This window comes from Coffea eugenioides, chromosome 10 (genome assembly GCF_003713205.1).
Source record: "Coffea eugenioides isolate CCC68of chromosome 10, Ceug_1.0, whole genome shotgun sequence".
NCBI classification, from domain to species: domain Eukaryota; kingdom Viridiplantae; phylum Streptophyta; class Magnoliopsida; order Gentianales; family Rubiaceae; genus Coffea; species Coffea eugenioides.
The window spans coordinates 38713391-38731290 of NC_040044.1; the positions used below are offsets into that span (position 1 = coordinate 38713391).

The 17900-nt window shown below is 34.2% G+C and overlaps 1 protein-coding gene across 3 annotated transcripts; it reads right to left on the reverse strand.

The window, feature by feature from the left end:
- Nucleotides 1–5623: 5623 nt before the first annotated feature.
- LOC113749961 (TOM1-like protein 4) lies at nt 5624–13986 on the reverse strand. 3 transcript variants are annotated; one of them, XM_027293853.1, is made up of 10 exons: nt 13931–13986; nt 12736–12892; nt 11842–11920; nt 10904–11002; nt 10689–10802; nt 9842–9987; nt 9422–9503; nt 8176–8261; nt 7887–8078; nt 5624–6545 (listed from the first exon to the last, which is right to left on the reverse strand). In XM_027293853.1, the coding sequence occupies exons 2-10, from the start codon at nt 12843–12845 to the stop codon at nt 5882–5884; spliced, it is 1572 nt and encodes a 523-aa protein (XP_027149654.1). In that variant the 5' UTR covers nt 12846–12892; nt 13931–13986; the 3' UTR covers nt 5624–5881. The 3 variants fall into 3 exon arrangements, with proteins under 3 accessions (XP_027149654.1, XP_027149653.1, XP_027149655.1); XM_027293852.1 differs by having other exon boundaries at nt 13778–13964; XM_027293854.1 differs by lacking the exon at nt 13931–13986 and adding an exon at nt 13518–13561.
- Nucleotides 13987–17900: the final 3914 nt, after the last annotated feature.

A 17900-nucleotide genomic window follows, 5' to 3' on the forward strand; every position in this document is an offset into this window, starting at 1 on the left:
TTTTCTTTTGGGATTAGTTCAATTTGGAAACTATTGGAGGATTATTTTTTTTTTTGGAAATTAAACAACAATGGCAAAGAAAATTCCCTTACAATCAAGAAACCACTCCATTTTGTTCCTTTTTTGGTCCATATGAAATAGAAGACAACATACATGATGATAAACATACATACCTATCCAAGAATTAAAGCATTCAAATCTCCCCTTCTCTCTTCCTATTTCTTAAATCCTATCCCTCATCTGCTGATAATACACACATACACACACATATTCGAATAGTTAAAAGTTCTATTCTTGTAATGAATTTTAGATATATGATTATTATAGTATGTATCATAAGAACAAACACACTTATAACATACATTGCACGTGCTCTCATACTAGTTTTGTTAATGAGCTAGAGTGTAATGTGGATGTGCTCAATGTTGGTTCCTAGAAAAAAGTCAACTGAGAAATTGGTTTGACAGGAAATAGTTAATCTAATTCCATAACCTTACATGTCCTTCCGTTGTTTACACATGACAATGATGCAAAAAGAACAAAAATCCAACTCCAAAAACAAATAAATGAGCAAGTAATCTTGAGGGTATAGGTACATTCTACGTGTCATGATCATCATTTTGTGTCATATGTGAAAATCTATACAATGATTATAGTAATCCTAAATGCAATTAATAGTTATGGTTGCTATAGTTTAATTAGATGTGCAATTGTGTTCATACATTTAGTTGTTACATAAAAACAAAACTTGCACATATGACAAAACTATATCAATGTACACCAAATCCTGTAAGTAATACAAGGGCGTGAAAACCTCAACTATACACCTAAGTCCCTTCTGACATCCCACACGTAGCTAAGCTCTTCTAACTTTGTGTATCTCCTATTGCTCTTGCTCCTGTTTTGTGAAGGGGGTCCAAGCTTCTGGTCTACTGGACAACTTGGGGCAACGGACATTAAAGGATGGCTTGGATTGATTATGGGCAATTGAAGATGAGTATGTCTTGCTTTTTCCCAATTTTTTTTTCAAGAGTTTGTATGTAGATATATGAAGAAGAGAGATTGGCAGTATCACTGTTCATTTTCTGTGTCTAAAAAATAAAAATAAAAAAACTAAACAAAATTTAGATGGTTTAATTTTGACAATTTTTCAATTTTTTGACCTTTATCTTGGCCCTAGATCCCAATAACACCACCTTTTATCAACAATTGAGAATGATATTTCACCAGTTACTAGGGCTATTCCTCCAAACACTTAGTTCGTGCAAGCTTTCCCGCATGAAGTGGTCATCCAAAATCCTAACCCTACCAGTTTGCAGCCTGCAGAATCTCAAGATTCATCTGCTACATTCATTGATGGAAGGGTTAAGAATAGAGAAAAGGGGAAAGCTTTTCCTCATAAAATTGGTCATACAAAATCCAAACCCTACCATTTTGCAGCCTGCAGAATCTCAAGAAGATGCATCTGCTACAGTCATTGATAGAAGGATTAATAATGTGGGAAAAGGAATATGAATATATCAGAATCTGAAAAACAAAATTGACTTGGGTAATGCCTAAATTTCTCCACCTCTTTCTTGAAAAGGCTACTAGGGAACTTTTCCAAGCCAAAAAAAAACGCACGTTTTCTATGATTCATCCTTCCATTTCCACAAGCTCATATGCCCCTTCTTTTACTAAACAACAATCGCACAAAAGAACAATAATCCAATATATGAATTTTTTTTTGTGAACCATGCATATTCTCCGTGACAACCTTTATATCATCACATTACACGGAAGTTACCACGTATTCTACAAAGTCAAACCATGACTTTTGCCTATTTATTACAGTGCTGTCTCTAAAGTATCTAATTTTGCTTTGACATTTACACAGGGTGTTCATATCTCGGAAAAAATTAAAAAAAAAAATCGATCTAAATGGGATTCAAGATTCAGATAAATTGTGTTTCTGTAAAAACGATTTATATCCAAACTTTACTACTATTTGGTAAAATGAGTTTAGAATGAATTTGAAAGTTAGATTCCTGAATTCCTAATTACTAGCTAAATTTCCAAATTACTACTAATAATATATTAGATTACTATAAGTAATGAATACTGAATGCTAATCTAATATTGTAATCTAACTAAATAAGTACACTACTATGGTACTACTAATAGATTGGTTATGTTGATAGCTGATAAATTGCAAATTGATTTGTATTGCGAATTGATCAAAAACAAGAAGATCAAGTATTTTCAAAGGTAGTTTACTGATAAAGTTTTCGGACAACAAAATTGCCAGATGTAGCAATGAGCAGGTCTAGCAATTGGAGTAGGGTATTGCATTGTGTCTCCTTTCCTGTTATTGTGCAAGGGGCTGATGATGGAAACAATTGGAAGTAACAACTACAGGGCCTAATCGACACTGTCTCATGAAGGAAAAACTTGAATACCTGTGGAAGAAAACTTTGTTGGTTTGTTTATAAGTCTTTTGTTTTTGTATATTTTAAGCATTTCAAACATAGTCCTTGGCATTAAGGAATTCCATTTATACTTCCACGAAATGGGAATTTTTAGTACAACTCGGGAAATTGTTAACTGAGACCAAACAACAACTCAAATGACTAATCAAAGTCCAAGCTTCTTACGTGCAAAATTTGGGGAAAAACGCTTTTGAATCAATTTTTCTTCCAAAATTCTGTTGAAAGCATCTAGAATTACTATTCTCACCGACCGATTTACACTGTGAGAATTGAAATCATACCCAACTATTAATTGGTATAAAAGTAAGACCCAACTTGTCATATTTGTTCATTAATCTATCAAATTATGGTTATCTTCTAAGTTAGGATTTTCATTCACAAATGCCTTTAGGTAAATGATTATCCTGCATTTTTTAAATTGGATGAGAAACAATACAAAGGTGTATGTGTATAAATGTATCAAACTTTCATTTCATTTTGGTACAAATTTTGCACGTGTAACAAATTTTAAAAATTGCATACAAATATAGGCAATGTTGTGAAACCATGAGAGAAGGTAATACATTGAGTTTGGAATGTTAAACTATTGTTTCCAATCTTTATAAACCAAAAAAGAGGTTACGAGATTAAGAAGGATTGAGCATTAGAAAGCTTAAAGATTAAACATTGAACTCAACCAAGGTATTGCACCCGTTTTTATTTGAAGACTTGGCTTTTGCAAAATCAATCAGATCTTTGAAGAGGGCATCTTCCTGTTTTTCTTGTTTTGTTGTAGTTGACACTCTCAGGCAAGTGTTCTGGGTCTGCCCAAACCAGTACCACTCAAAGGTGGGGAACTAACAAGAATATGCTTTTGCCCAAAAAATGTTGTCTCCGGTTGTACCTTTAAGGTGATGGTAGTGGAATGCTACCCGGAGGAGGAATATTCCAGGGTGAGAAGGCAAAAGGGTCAACAGATTTGGCCATAGAAGTTGGTTCATCATATGTGGATTTTGGGGTGAACATAGCTGCTGGGTGGATAATTGAACCATGATCAGGAGGTGATGATGACGTTTGGGAAGGACTCGACATCCGAAATAGAGAGTTTTTGCTGTTTCAATGAGTCGGGACTGCAGCAAGCATGGATGCTATCGCTCCTTAAAAATTTCTCAGACTGGTAAACATCACCCACTAAGATGATCAACCATTCCAACGCTGATGGTAAAAGATTTTGTTGAAGGCCAAAAAGGAAAAATGGGGTTAATTCATATAGGTTCAGTGGCCTTCATCCTGTCCTTGTGATGCATCCCTTAAGGTTCTGTCCGTGTGTAACTTGGTCAGCTCAAATATGTTTAAACGTATTAATATGAGAAGGAAAGAAAAAGAATGCGGAACAATGTTAAACACGGAAGAAAAAAATATCAAACACAAGCACATGGATGAGGATGACATGGCTGCCACGTGTGCACATGTTACTAAATGACATGTATGCTGGTCCCGCAATTAAGTGCACACGCCACTGATGACTTGTTAACCACGTCACCATATGCTGGTCCCGAAAACAAATATAATGACACATAAAAAATACTTCACTCGATCTTGAACTCATAATGACATGACAGACGTGTCAACGCCACCTGTTAAACAGGACATCAATACTTTGAGTCCACAATGACATGATCGCCACACCTGCACACGTCACCAAATGAAGTGCACACCACATTGAAATATGTGCACATATCATCAAAATTTGATCTTACAATAACACATAACAACACATGGAAAGCACATCACCCATTCTTGGAGCCCACAATGACATGGCAATCACGTTAATGATGCCTAGCAAGTATGTCATCAGTATTGCGAGCCCCTGATGACATGGCCACCATGTGTGCACACATCACCAAATGATGTGTACCCCAAATCGACAAATGTGCACATATCATCATTGACACAATGACATATAAGGACACGTGGAGAACACATCACCCATTCTTTGGTCACAATGTCAAAGCAGACCCGTCAATGACACTGGCACGCACGTCATCATTATTACGAGCTCATGATAACATGGTCGCCACAAGTTCACATGTAAACAAATGATATGTACACGACATCAATAATGTACACATATTATCGAGGATGTCAAACACGTTACCAAATTCCAATCCCACAATGACGCGTAACGTCAAGTGGACAACACATCACCAATCTATGACCCCTAAATGACATGATAGACGCGTCAACACCACTTATTGATACATTATTAATATTACAGACCATGTTGATATGACACATCACCAGATGATGTGTATGCCACATTGACATGAATGCACACATCATTGATAATGTGTCGGCCACATCACCAACAATTGGGCCCACAATACGGGCACACTTTTATATAAAACACTTTAATTTTATGTGTTTTTTTTTCTTTTGCTTATTTATGCAAATTGGATACTGAAAACATGTACTTTATATTGTTACATAAATTTGAATTAGAACAAAATTTATAAATGTGTGCATATTTTGTTTTGTCATCCATTCAAATCAAATTTCATTTTGAAGGCATATTTTTTCTAAATTTATTACTACAATTTAATAACTAAATGTAATATTACATTTTAGTAGTTCATAATTTTTTTTTTGGTAACACAGGATAATTCTCCGTTAACTTAAAATCATTTTGAGTACATTATGTAGATTATATTAATAAGTTTTATGCAATATAAATTAAATTAGTATACTTATATGATTATATTCGCCTTTTTTTCAAGTATCTATTACTGGAATAGTTAAATTTATACGTCATTTTAAAATAACACACTATCTTGTTTAGCGCATGCCTACCTTGTTTGTGTACACACAAATATTTCGTTATGTTACAAAATAAAATTAAACACAATTCAAGCAAAATGAAACAATTTTTTGACCTCTCCAACGACTAAATTGAGAAAGTGAATTTGGTGGGATGCAGTGCCCTATGATTTGATTGCCATTTTGGAATTAACCCTAAATTAACAAAACAAAAGAAAACGAAAAGCAGTGAGGAAGAGAATGTCGAAGCCTTTATTTACCCAAAATTTTTCTTACTACCAAAGCTTGACACAGAATGCTTTGACAAACATAGTCATTCAAAGACAAAGAAATCAAAGCTTTCAAGCCAAACCCAAAAAGGAAAAACAAAAAACAAAATAATATATATTCACAAAAACTCAATGTAGGAAACAATTCACATCATCTCAGCTACACTACATGTCACTGGGCAGCAAGTGCAAAGACTATAGATACCATGTCACAGGAAAATGCACCAGCCGAATTCCCATCCACATTTATTTAAAGACTAAATAAAAGACTCTAAATGAAGTAAAAGCTGATAAGAGTTAAGATATCAAAATCTGTACCACCACGAATAACAATATCAATGACATCACTCAATATGACCTATTATTAGCTTTCGAGGATGATGAAGACTTGGCTTTTGCAAAATCAACCAGATCTTTGAAGAGGGCATCTTCTTGCTTGTCTTGTCTTGTTGGGGTTGATGTTCTCAGGGAAAGGTTCTGAGTCTGCCCAACTAAGCTGTCGTAAGAGGAACCAGATCCACTGCTCGAATGCGGGGAACCACCAGGAATAGTATTCTGTTTTTGCTCAAAAAATTGTTGTCTCTGGTTGTGCCTCGATGGTGGCGGTGGAATGCTGCTTGGAGGAGGAACGTCCCAAGGTGCAGATGGCAAAGGATCAGCAGATTTGGCCAAAGAAGTTGGCTCATCATATGTGGATTTTGGAGGGAACATGGTTGCTGTGGGGTTAATGAATTCATCAGGAGGTGATGATAAGGGCTGGGAAGGGCTCGATGTTCGAACAGAGATTTTGTTGTTTGACTGAGTTGCTACTGCAACAGGCACAGATGCTGATGTTCCTGAAGATCTCTCAGACTGGTAAGCATCACCACTAAGATAATCAACCATTCCAGTATCAGGGGTAGAAAATTTTGTTGAAGGCGGAGGAGGAGGAAGAATTGGGTTAATTCGTGAAGGTTCACCATATGCATTTGTGGGCTTTCGTCCTTGTCCTTGCGATGTATCCCTTGTGGATCTGTCGATATGTAACTTAGTGAGGCTCCAATAAAGCTTCAATGAAGCATGGGAGGGAAAGAAAATGAGAAGGAAAAATAATCCTCAAGAACATAACAAGGAAGAAAAACAACAGATGTTTAACAGCATGGCTTTCCCGAGCACGACACCCAAACAGTTACAAGTGAGAATCAAAAGAACAACACCAAAGTCATTGTATTTTAAATGGTAAGACAAATTTATTTTCTTACATTGGAAACATACTGTATATTGAACAGGAGAGAATCAGTGGAACTCCTTCAAAGCCTAAACTTGGGGAGAAAAGGTAAGGATTGATCTGCAAATTAATTCCTCAAGTAACAGAGACCTAGAAGAAACCTGATTGATTCATGTAAACATTTCTTTTGCCTTGAAACTAAATCAAAAGTAAAGACAATGAATTCTATCCTCTGAAGACATGGCCTCGAGCACAAAAGAAAACATCTATACTAATTCCTCTAAGTGTCCAATCAAGTGGCTTCATCAACAAAAGCAAACATCTATACTCGTACTAAATTTTGTTTAGCTTTGCTAATCTTGGGGCAAGCATGACATCTAATAGTAAATTCTGCTCATAGACGTACCTGTCGTGTTATTCAAGGCAAGCCAGATTGGTAAATTCCAACTTATACATACATTAAAACTTGAAAGATAGCGGATTACTGTGGGCAAACTCATTTCTGCACAAAGGAGGGTACAAGCTTGGTTTCAATACTCTTTAGCCACTAAAAGTTTTTGTGCATAGTTCCTTCTCCTGATTCCCCAAGTACAAATTACTTGTTCAGCCCTTCTTTCAACACTCCCCTCTTGCCCGTTTCCCAAGAGGGGGAAAAAAGAAAGACAAAGGAAAAAAAAATAGGTAAAGAAAAGTTGAAAAGAAAAACTCAAAATGTCCACTACAAGCCCTCCTACTTCGCCTACCTCATAAACATGAGCAGGTGTTTAGTAACAATCAACTCTCAGGCCAGATTTTTATTTAACATAAACATTGACATGGTATCAAACAAGCAATTCGACTGAAAGTGATTAGTCAAAATTTGTTTTGGATTCCAATACGGTACTAAATAGCTGCAAACTCAAGGCTAGAACTTTTATCACGTAAAAGATAAGCATTTGTGTCTATCTGATTCAAGTATTTGTGTCTATCTGATTCAAGTGCCACAAATTCTTATTTAGAAATTTTTTTCCATATCGAAGTACCAACTTCTTTATCACTCAAAGATCAACTGCAGTGTCTCATCTTATAATGAATTTAACATTCATGCATCTGCCAGCAAGCATGCTGGTATTGTCATGCCCCATGCAAGGAAAAATTAATTATCACCTGTGTGCCAACTGAGAAAAATCATCTTCTGGCTCATCATCCTCATGATTGACATTCATAAGAGCTGCAACTGGTGTTTCTGTAGTCCTTACTGCAGCAGTAGGGTTTCCTTTGGCTATGTCATCGTGTCGGCAAAGAACGTGCTGCAACTTGTCGTTAAGTGTCAATCCTTGCAACAAAAGCTCCTCATCTCTTGAAGGAGATTAAAACACAAACAACCATTAGCTTAAAAACAGACCAAAAACAGAGAGGAAAAGGAAATGTAAAAGAAATTGTGTTATATACTTACGCAGTGTTGTTAACAAGAACCATAACACGCTTTTGATAATTACGGCATTGTTCAACAAGGTCAACAATAATCTCATCCTTTATTCCCTGCATTAAATCCATAATATGTCTGAGCAAGTATTCCTGATCCATCACACTACATACTGAACAATTAAAGACCAAACAGATAATCAAACACTGTCTCCAGACATGGAACAGCATAACCTCCAGGTCAACATCAGTCTAACAATACTAATTTCTCCTAAGAAAATCTGAACTAGCAAAGCACCAGTTATATCTATTAATATTCGTTTATTCAGAGGCTTCAAGTAACAGTAAATTTAAATGTAACTTTTTTTTGCATAATCATCTGCACATCAACATCCTATTCTAATAAGTGCCCAACCCCTTTTCACACTGGAGTATGTTTTCTGTCTTCAAACAAAATAAAGCATTCTAAATCTGATAACACAATTCTATGTAGTAAATAGTTTGATCTTGGATAGAATATGCAAGCACTTTCCTAAAGTCTGAATAAATGTTACACATTTATCATAAATGTTACTTGCCCAAAGTAGTTTTGAATTTTATTAAAAACTGTTGGAGTTGGGGAACACGTCATGCATCTTACTTGCCAAGATATCCATTAATAAAAAAAAAAGAAAAGATATCCATTAATTAGGGTTGTAAAACCTAAAGAAGCAGAAAGGAAGTTGATAAGAAGACATTACATAAATGCAATAAAACACCACACCAAAAAGAAGCTACGATACATGAAAGGTATAACAATGGCAGATATATATTGCCAAACCAGGAATGAAAGATGCCACCTCACCATGACATAGAAAAATGTACATAAGATCTTCAGAAAATTTCCCTTAATCAAGAAATCAACAATAATAATACAAATTTCTCTGACCTCAAGTTGAAAATCAAGGAAAGTCTGTCAAGGATTCAACGAGGAGGAAAGGATCAGTTGGAGTATGTGAAAAGCAAATCTCATATTGTGGGAAACAAGTGTTAGCCCTTAATTTGATTGGCAGATTGTGTCTTCTAATGAATGGATCATCACATATACGGGAGTAGGAAAAGTTACTGAAAGGGAAAATTTGGGAGGGAAAAGAAAAGCACAAGGTCATATTTCCTATAAATAGAAAGTTCAACCTGGTGGAGTCACCATCTAAATTTCAGTAAGCAGTGCACAAACACTTGCATATCCAAAGTACAAAACTGAAAAGAATAATCAAGCAAAAGACAAGGATTTTAACCTCACGATTGTGAGGATCCAGAGCGCCCAACATCTCCATCAACACATCTGAAAGTCCTTCAGCATTCTGAATCTCTGGCAAGCTGCATTAGAATCACACCGAATTTACAGAAATGAAACCACTTTGAACATTGTCATCTATTATGAAGAACAATCACCCGGAAGATTTAATATGCAGTCTCAATACATGACTATCAAGACATAAAACAACTAGTAAAAGACATTATATAGTCAACACTCTTTTATAAGTGAAGAATGAAAACTTGCAATCAGAAGAATAAATTGATTGGAATAAGAATGCAACAAGTAACAGGCATAATTGCCAGTTTGATGTCTTAGAGTATTGCTATCATGAATAAGTCAACACTAAGAACTAGAAAAGAGATAGCAGCAAGAAAAACTGCATAGAAATGAACAATACCTGAGTCCAGAAGGATCAGACTGAAGAGACGCCTGCACTGCAGCTTCCTCATATTCTGCGGTAGGTTGCACAATAGGATGGGTCTGTGGTGGGGTAAAAAGTGGCACACTGTTGTCCTCTCTTGGCGGAAATTCCACTCCAGCAGACTTGTAAATTAAAAGATAAATAAATAAGCACAAGTATACAGGAAACCAAAATCAATGCTGATTTGAGGTATTCAGAAATCCTCTTTCTATAATTCTTTTGCCATTGACAGGGAGAAGCTGCTTGCAAGTAAGAACGACATAAATAGAAAGGTTTAATTACTAAGAACAACATAAATAACTGCTCGCAAGTAGATTTGACACGTGGCTAACCCATCTGCACGCTTCAGAATGCTATAAATGACATAACCCCTCTCATCCCAATCTCAGTGCCAGACATCCCAAGCAAAGTAAGTCCAAAAAACACAAATTCACAGACTAGATTTCACCTAACGTATTCCAAATCAATCATATAAATTGGTTTCAATTACTAGATTAAACCATTGAATACACTTCAAAACAGTAATTTCAAGCAGTACTCAAGTTTTATGGCAATATACTAAGAAAATGAGTAAATTACAACATTTACTAGGTATCTCTTTCTTCTCAATTGTCAATACCGAATACTTATTCATCTTGGATAAGACCCTCATGTTTTGATAGGAAGAATAAGCTTAAACCAAGGTTATACTACAAGTTTGGTTTTAATAAGAAAGAATTACCTTGTTAGCACCGAATACCAAAATTCCATGAATAAAAAACAGATTCAAGCCTAAAAAGATTTGCACATTCACTAAACACATGGAATAACGAGATAAAAATACCTTCAGTTCATTATAGGCAGCATGATATTGCGGAAATCTTCCCCTCGGACCTCCCAAAGCTTCTTGCCATGTATCAATCAAAATCAGAATCTTCTCTCTTACATTTAAGTCAGGCTGCACAAGACAAGGTAAGCCAAGGCAAAATGTTTCAAGATATGAGGACTACATTTGAGAAGATGCAAAACAGTGCCATGAATGACAAGATAGCGGCTTACCTTCTTCTTGACAATTTTAACCATGTCATGTAAAACGTCCCGCTCAACAATCTGCTGAAACAGATTCTCACCACAGTTTTTGCTCAGAGTCTCCAGCACCTGAACCGAGTACAAGAAATCAGAATATTATCGTACTTACTAGAATTATTATTATTCCATATTAAACTATTGTGTAACTCCTTGACATCATGCTAGTTAGAAGAGCACAATACTAAAATATCATGGCACTAATGAAGTCTGAGATAATGAGGTGTTAGCCTTAGCATTTAGAGGCTATAATAATGATATTAGCATATAATAGTTGCTTATACTTAATATGCAACACAAAAATTCTTTTAAAATCTACCATGTCTCTGCCAAGAATATCTTACAAAAAGCAATGACTTGTATGCACAGACGAACTATAACATATTCAAGATTTGGGAGCAAGTATTAATGTACTTATTTCAAGCTTAATGAATTCCGATTGCCCTCCTCTTCGATTCTGATAGTTGCAACATCACCAGATGCCTGTTAAGGCACTACACCAGTACCCAACTTCTTAATTATTTTAATTAAAGCTCATAAATATCACAAAAATATTCTTTTGACACTGTAGCTGCCTTTAATAATTCAAACGCTGCCAACACTCATCTTAGTCATAAGCAGATAAATATGTCTATGATCCTAAGCGAAGTAGAAAAATTCTTCTAGCACATCAAGTTAAGCATCAGAGTCATCTTACACGAGCATCAGCAGAACAATCAGATGCTACTCTTATATGCTAGCAACAAACTGTAGATATTTGCTTCCCACACATATTTAAGACTTCTAATGTCACTGTTTCAGTAGTTTATGAAAATTAAATGATTCCATAAACTCAGGTCAAATGTAGATTGGATATATGAAATGAGCCAAGTAAAAAAAATATCAAACAGAAAGGCCAACGAAAAGCTTACAAATAGCGTAAGCAGCTGTATCTTAGGATTTTTGCTCCCAAGACGTTTCTTCAGTATCTTCAGAGCATCCTTTGCCTGTCTGCATTCAACTTAAAGAGTGAGGTAAAAGAAAAATGCACTCTATGTAGTTAAGTCGTTCAACAACATTTCCTGCTTGCATTTACTGATATATATTGGCCAATACAGAAGCAGTTACTCAAATTTCAGAAAGTAAACAACCAATTAAAAGTGGGAGAAGACCAATCTAGACCACGTCTGTAAGTCATTTTAATCTTACACCATGCTTTGATTTCTCATGCCATTTTGGCCCTGTTCTCAACTGACTTTTTGGACCTCACTTCTGATTTTGGAAAATCCAGTATGTAAAATTTTCAAACTTTTTGTTCTAGCTTTTGGCTTTTTCAAAAACTAATATAAGCCAAAAGCAGAAGCTATTTTTTGAATAGTGGTTTTGATATTTTCTAAAATCAGCTCTGATAAAATTCAAAATCAATAGAAAGGCGCTTCAAAAGTCAAAAACTGCATGGTGGATTTTCTTTCATATCTACTATCACCTATCTACCATATTTTATGTTATTGAGGGACACAAAAGCATGATAACCAAAACAATACTAATGTTCACAAATCTTTTTCTTCCCGAGAGTTACAAAGAATTGTCTATTGGGTTGTCTAAAATTAACACTATTATCTTGTAAAAAGTTTCAACCATACTCAGCTGACTAGAAGCTAAGCTTTAACATCTTATCATCTTGAGTGTACATTAGAACAAAAAGCCATACTACCCACAGATGTCCTTTGTCTACAACAGATCTCCAAGCAGAAAACGTCTATCTTTAGCATATAGTACAGAAAAGCAGTATATCAGTATCGTCGGAAAGGTGACAAATACACTACCCAGGGTTCGAGTTAATGATATCACATAGCTCAATATTTATTGCCCAGTCTGGACCAATCAGCATCTCACTAGTAGCTCTTTCAGCACAAGCTGCTGCATTATTGGCCATAATTTTGTACTTTCTAACCCTGCTTCAAATGCCAAAATTCTAATCTCCTGAAAAAAAGAAAAAAAAAACCGGATCACTATGTCAATCCAGTCCAGAAAAGTTCTAAAAACACGTATGGGAAGAATATCAACATTTCTACAACCACATAGTTCATCTGACCGAGGGAGTTCCCAATCAACACAGTAAATCATAAAGGCCAAGTATACACAGACTCAAACCCACAACTATTTAACCTAGACCTCCCATGTCAAAATGGTGCAACTTTTATCATTGTGCCTGGCCTTTACAAAACAAGGCAACAAGCAATACCAAAACCCAAAAAATTTAACATAAGCCCCACAAAACTTCACCCACCCAAAAAAAGAAAAACATAAAATCCCACATTAAAACTGATTTTGATAAACCATAGATCATTCGAATCACAACCGACTAAAACTGATCAAACTGTCTTTCAAGACGTACAAGTAAAAACCCTCCAAACGTTCAACAATCCCAACACAGAAAAGATCAACGATTCCAAATTCATGATCATAAACCACACCATCATAAACACAATTAAAAGTAATCAGAACCTAATTCAGAGCATGAAACAAAAAACCCACCAAGGAATTTACGGAACCAATTACAATAAAAACAAATAAATCATCAGAAATTAGAATAATTACACTTTACTTCTCAATGGGAGAATGCAAACCAACACCCTATAAGAAGTAAAGCTTCAAAGTCCAAACTCCACAACAAAAGTGAAGCAAGCCCAAATAATAAAATCTTAAAGATCATACTTTATAAAGTTAAAAACATTAAAAACAAAAAAGAGAGAAGAGCCCAGTTCATAAAAAGATTTAATTTTGCAGAATCAGAAGAAATAAAGCAAAGGTTCAGCCCAGAGAAAAATCCCAAATAAGAAAAAGTCAGGATCTTTAGCAGATTACCTGTCAGAGTACCTACTCTTCTTTTCTTAGTCTTTGAGGATAAACTAATAAATCAAGTGCATATAAAATTACCAATATGTCATCAATTATACTTTTATCTGTTTATGCAAAGAAAAGAAGAAGAAATAGAGAGATTTAAGGATGGTCGGTTACTGTGTGATGTGTGTGTTTTTTGCTACTTTCCTTATGCGCGTCAGCTTTAGAGTTTTTGGGCTGCTAAAACCTTCTCTCTTCTTTCCTTGGGTGTTGAATGGACTTTTACTTTTTCCAAGTATTTCTTGTTTGGATTTGTTATATTTTATTGAGTGTTATACTTTATTTAGAGGTAGAAAATAAAACTTTGGAGATATATGAAATTCATTACATTAAAAAAAACGCCGTTTTAGGTGAATGGAGTTGTGGATTAAAATTAAAAGCATCCTTCGATTATATTTTATTCTTTTGGTATATGTATTTGTTGTACACAAATTAAAAATAAAATGCACAATAACTCAATTGTAAATCGAATCGTATACTATGTATTTATTTAACCTTATAAATTGCAGGTGTACAATCCCATATTGTGGATTTTTTTTTTTTTTTAACAATCAAAAGAAAAGTACATCACTCCTTGTTACACTTGATAATTTGAGTGATTATTATTATACATGGACAATTCATGGTGTGTTTTTCTTTTTCCTTTTTTTCTTATAGACACTGTAAATGAATTAAATAAAATTCATAGTTTACATTCACTTTGTGTTTAAAGCCTCTGAGGGTTGTAATCAATTTTGTCTTTCTACAAGAACAATCCATGTGTTCTTGATAGTTTTTCTTTTACACGATTTTTTATTTGTTCAAGGTTTTCAATTGTATGGTTTTTTTTTTCTTTCTTGCGTAAGAAACTAAGAGCAACATGATTTTCACCAAGATAGTTGTCCTGCATTCTTCATTAAATGAGTTAAATGTGAGATGACATCAAGTTGGAAAAAGTTTGTCAGAAAAACTGCAGAAAAAATATTACATTAATATTTTTTTTAGGGAAAGATGTCAATAAGATTAAAAAAGGTTATAAGATAGCGTTTTATCATGTTTAATAATGACTCTCAGAAGAATTTTTTTTTCCAAAAAATAGCAATGACCTTTGTTTTGTTTCATATGTATTAATAACAAATCTATAGAAAATATTTCAAAAGTTCAATTAATATAAATATTTTACTAGTTTTGCCATCATTAAGTTATGTATTATCATACCGAATAAAATAGTCTCTTATAAATAATAAAATGGTTTGTCTAAAGTGTGCCTATTAGGCGTTCATTAAGATATACTTCAAGTGCCAGATTTTTAGAAATGTAAAATTAATTAGAAAAAGTGCATAGGTACAATGGAGGGTAACAATTGTGAGTGTGAATGTATAAGTGATAGGTTGGATGAAATTTAGATGTATTAACAAAATGTCTATAATAATTGGGTACTTGTTAGAAAAATCCTAATAAGAATGTATATGGCAGAATCACTTACCTGCAATTAATTTGAAGATTTTTCTACCAAATATGCAGTGGACAATTTACTTGTACAAAAAGATTTTGTCACCCAAAATGTACACAATCACATTATTAACTAATCTAGTACTTAAGATAATTTTCCAATTCCAACTTCATTTAATTTCTTGCCCAACACTCAGGATTAGGCAAAACCTTAATTAATCAACAAGGCACTGCTGGGGTATCCGAAATTGGAATTGCCTGTCCTGTACAAAGGTAAGCAAGAAAATGACGCCTTGCGCTGACTTTTGCCTCACTAGGCATCTGGGAGGCGTCCAGACGACTTGGGCTGTCACACTGAACGCTTTTGTGCGCAATGGTACAACAGCAGCACGAGTTTAGCTTTTGACTTTTCCTTTGAATGACGCGACGGATGAGCGCATAAGAGAAGTCGTTTGCGCGTTTTGAACCGCCGTCCATCCAGACCATGCCTGAATGAATGGTGTGAAACTGGCGATGGCTCGTGCAGTTGACCAATTTTAAGGTTCATCTACTTTGACCTTTCAGCGACCATGACAATTGATTAATTGGACTGCCACTTCAAGACCAGAAACTAATTCCCCACTTTTCGTGCTTTTTGATGTATTGGAATTTTCAAAACCCAAATATTCCATACTTACATTCGCCAAAAATCAATTGGTAAACAACAATTTGAGGTACAATTTAACTTTGAAATGTAGATTTTAACCTTTATAGACCCAAAAAAATAGTTCTTGTATGGTTACTAAACAAGTAAATGATAGCAGTGAAGTTTGGAACTTAGACAAAATTTTGATAGGATAATGTAATTAGGGATTCTTTCTTGTTTGTTTCAGCTTAGGCACACCTCATAAAACAAAACAAAAAAAAATTTTGATGCAAATCTTTGTTTGGTTACTTTCAAATTAATATTAGATTATCTAATATCTAACAATTGTGAAATTTCTTGTATTTTTTTAGATTTGTTGATAATTTTTCAAATCTGTTGTATATGTTCAACTACAGATATGTAATTTTTAGTGCATGTTTAATCTGAATGATTTTATAAAAAAAAAAAATCTTGCTGGACGATTTCCAATAATTAGTTAATAAAATTTTCTTTTATAAAAAAATTTTATGTAATATTCTAGAACAATAGAACAAGTGGACCGATATGCTTCAACAAAAGTATTGGTCGTACTCATTCCTATTGAAGTAATAAAATATTATTGTATGTTTTTAACTCTCCAGCTTGCGCCATAGATAGTATTTTGTTATTCAAGTAAATTATTTCGTGAAAACTCTACAATCAAATCGTATTTATACTACAAATTAAAAATTAATAGTATTATATACGTATGTTCTGGTTAACATTTTGAGTTTTAAGAGAATAGAGAAATTAACAAACTTATTTAAATTTTCATGTTCATGCAATTTTTGTATGTCTTCTTTAAAAGGGTGCTGCTGCGCCTTTAATTAAATTGGTTCATGATCATGTACAATTTGTCAAAAGATTTGTATTAGGATCTAACGCGGATCCTACGTCTCTAATTCTCTCCATGTATCCTCAAACACTTTCTTTCACAATCGAATATAGTCCAATTTTTCAACTAAAATAACTTTCTTTATTCTTTTGACCCATCAATTCCACACACACCCCCTCCATGGTTAATTAAGCACTTTTTAAGATACTCCTCTTATAAAATCTCTACTTTGCTTCTAAATGGGAAAAAAAATGAAATCAGTTATAGCGTGAACAACATGATTTAGGGTGCGTTTGATAAAATTGAAATTCAAAAACTAAAATTTTGAAATTTAAATTCAGTAAGTTACTGAATTGTTACGTTCTAAATTTAATACATTTGATTATATATCATATTAAGTAATAAGTGAATAGTTTACCACTTTTATTTAGAACAATTTTTGCCAAAAAAAAAAAATTAGTGTCACTTAATTAATTCAAATATTTTAATTTTTGTTATCAAATGCATTTGAACAAGTTAAAATCTGAATCTATTAATTTTAAATGCTGAATTAAATTATCAAATGGATTATTCATTTAGTCATACATGAATGAAAAACCAAGCGAAAAAAAATAATTTTTCATGTCTATAATTTGTCTGACTCCATACCGACAAAAACTGTCCTATACTTTTCCAGCACAAGAAGAAAGAAGGGAAGAAAAATGACGACAAAAGGACACAAGTTTTGCAAGTGAGAGGGGGACATTGGGAGTCTTTTACTTCACGAGTTTGTTTGGTCATTCATAGTCGACATGCTTCCCTCCACCAGCACTAAGAATTTTGACAGCATTGATTCACGGGCACTCACTGGCCCTAGTCACCTATCACCCTTTCAAGCTTTAATGAAGAGTAATAGATAGCATTATAATGTTCCTCATAATTCCTTTCTGGACGTGAAAGGCTTTCCTCTTCTCCTGGACTTCACTCTGTCAAATTAGCTTCTGGCACTTTTCTTGCGATACCCTCATCTTGATGCCATTTGGCCACACTTGTTGTAAAAAATAGACCGAACAATGCTAGCAAAATTGTAGATATAATTTGAGGAAGTTTGAGTCGTGCTTAATAGCACTGTACTAAAAAATTATTTCATGAAATTGATATGTTTCTCCAGAATTAAA

Coding starts and splice junctions, on each gene's coding strand:
- LOC113749961 (XM_027293853.1), bottom strand. CDS start 12,845: ATGGCCAATAATGCAGCAGCTTGTGCTGAAAGAGCTACTAGTGAGATG. Junction 10,803..10,903: donor TTAAAATTGTCAAGAAGAAG/GTAAGCCGCTAT, acceptor TGTCTTGTGCAG/CCTGACTTAAATGTAAGAGA. Junction 9,504..9,841: donor TCTGATCCTTCTGGACTCAG/GTATTGTTCATT, acceptor ATTCTAATGCAG/CTTGCCAGAGATTCAGAATG.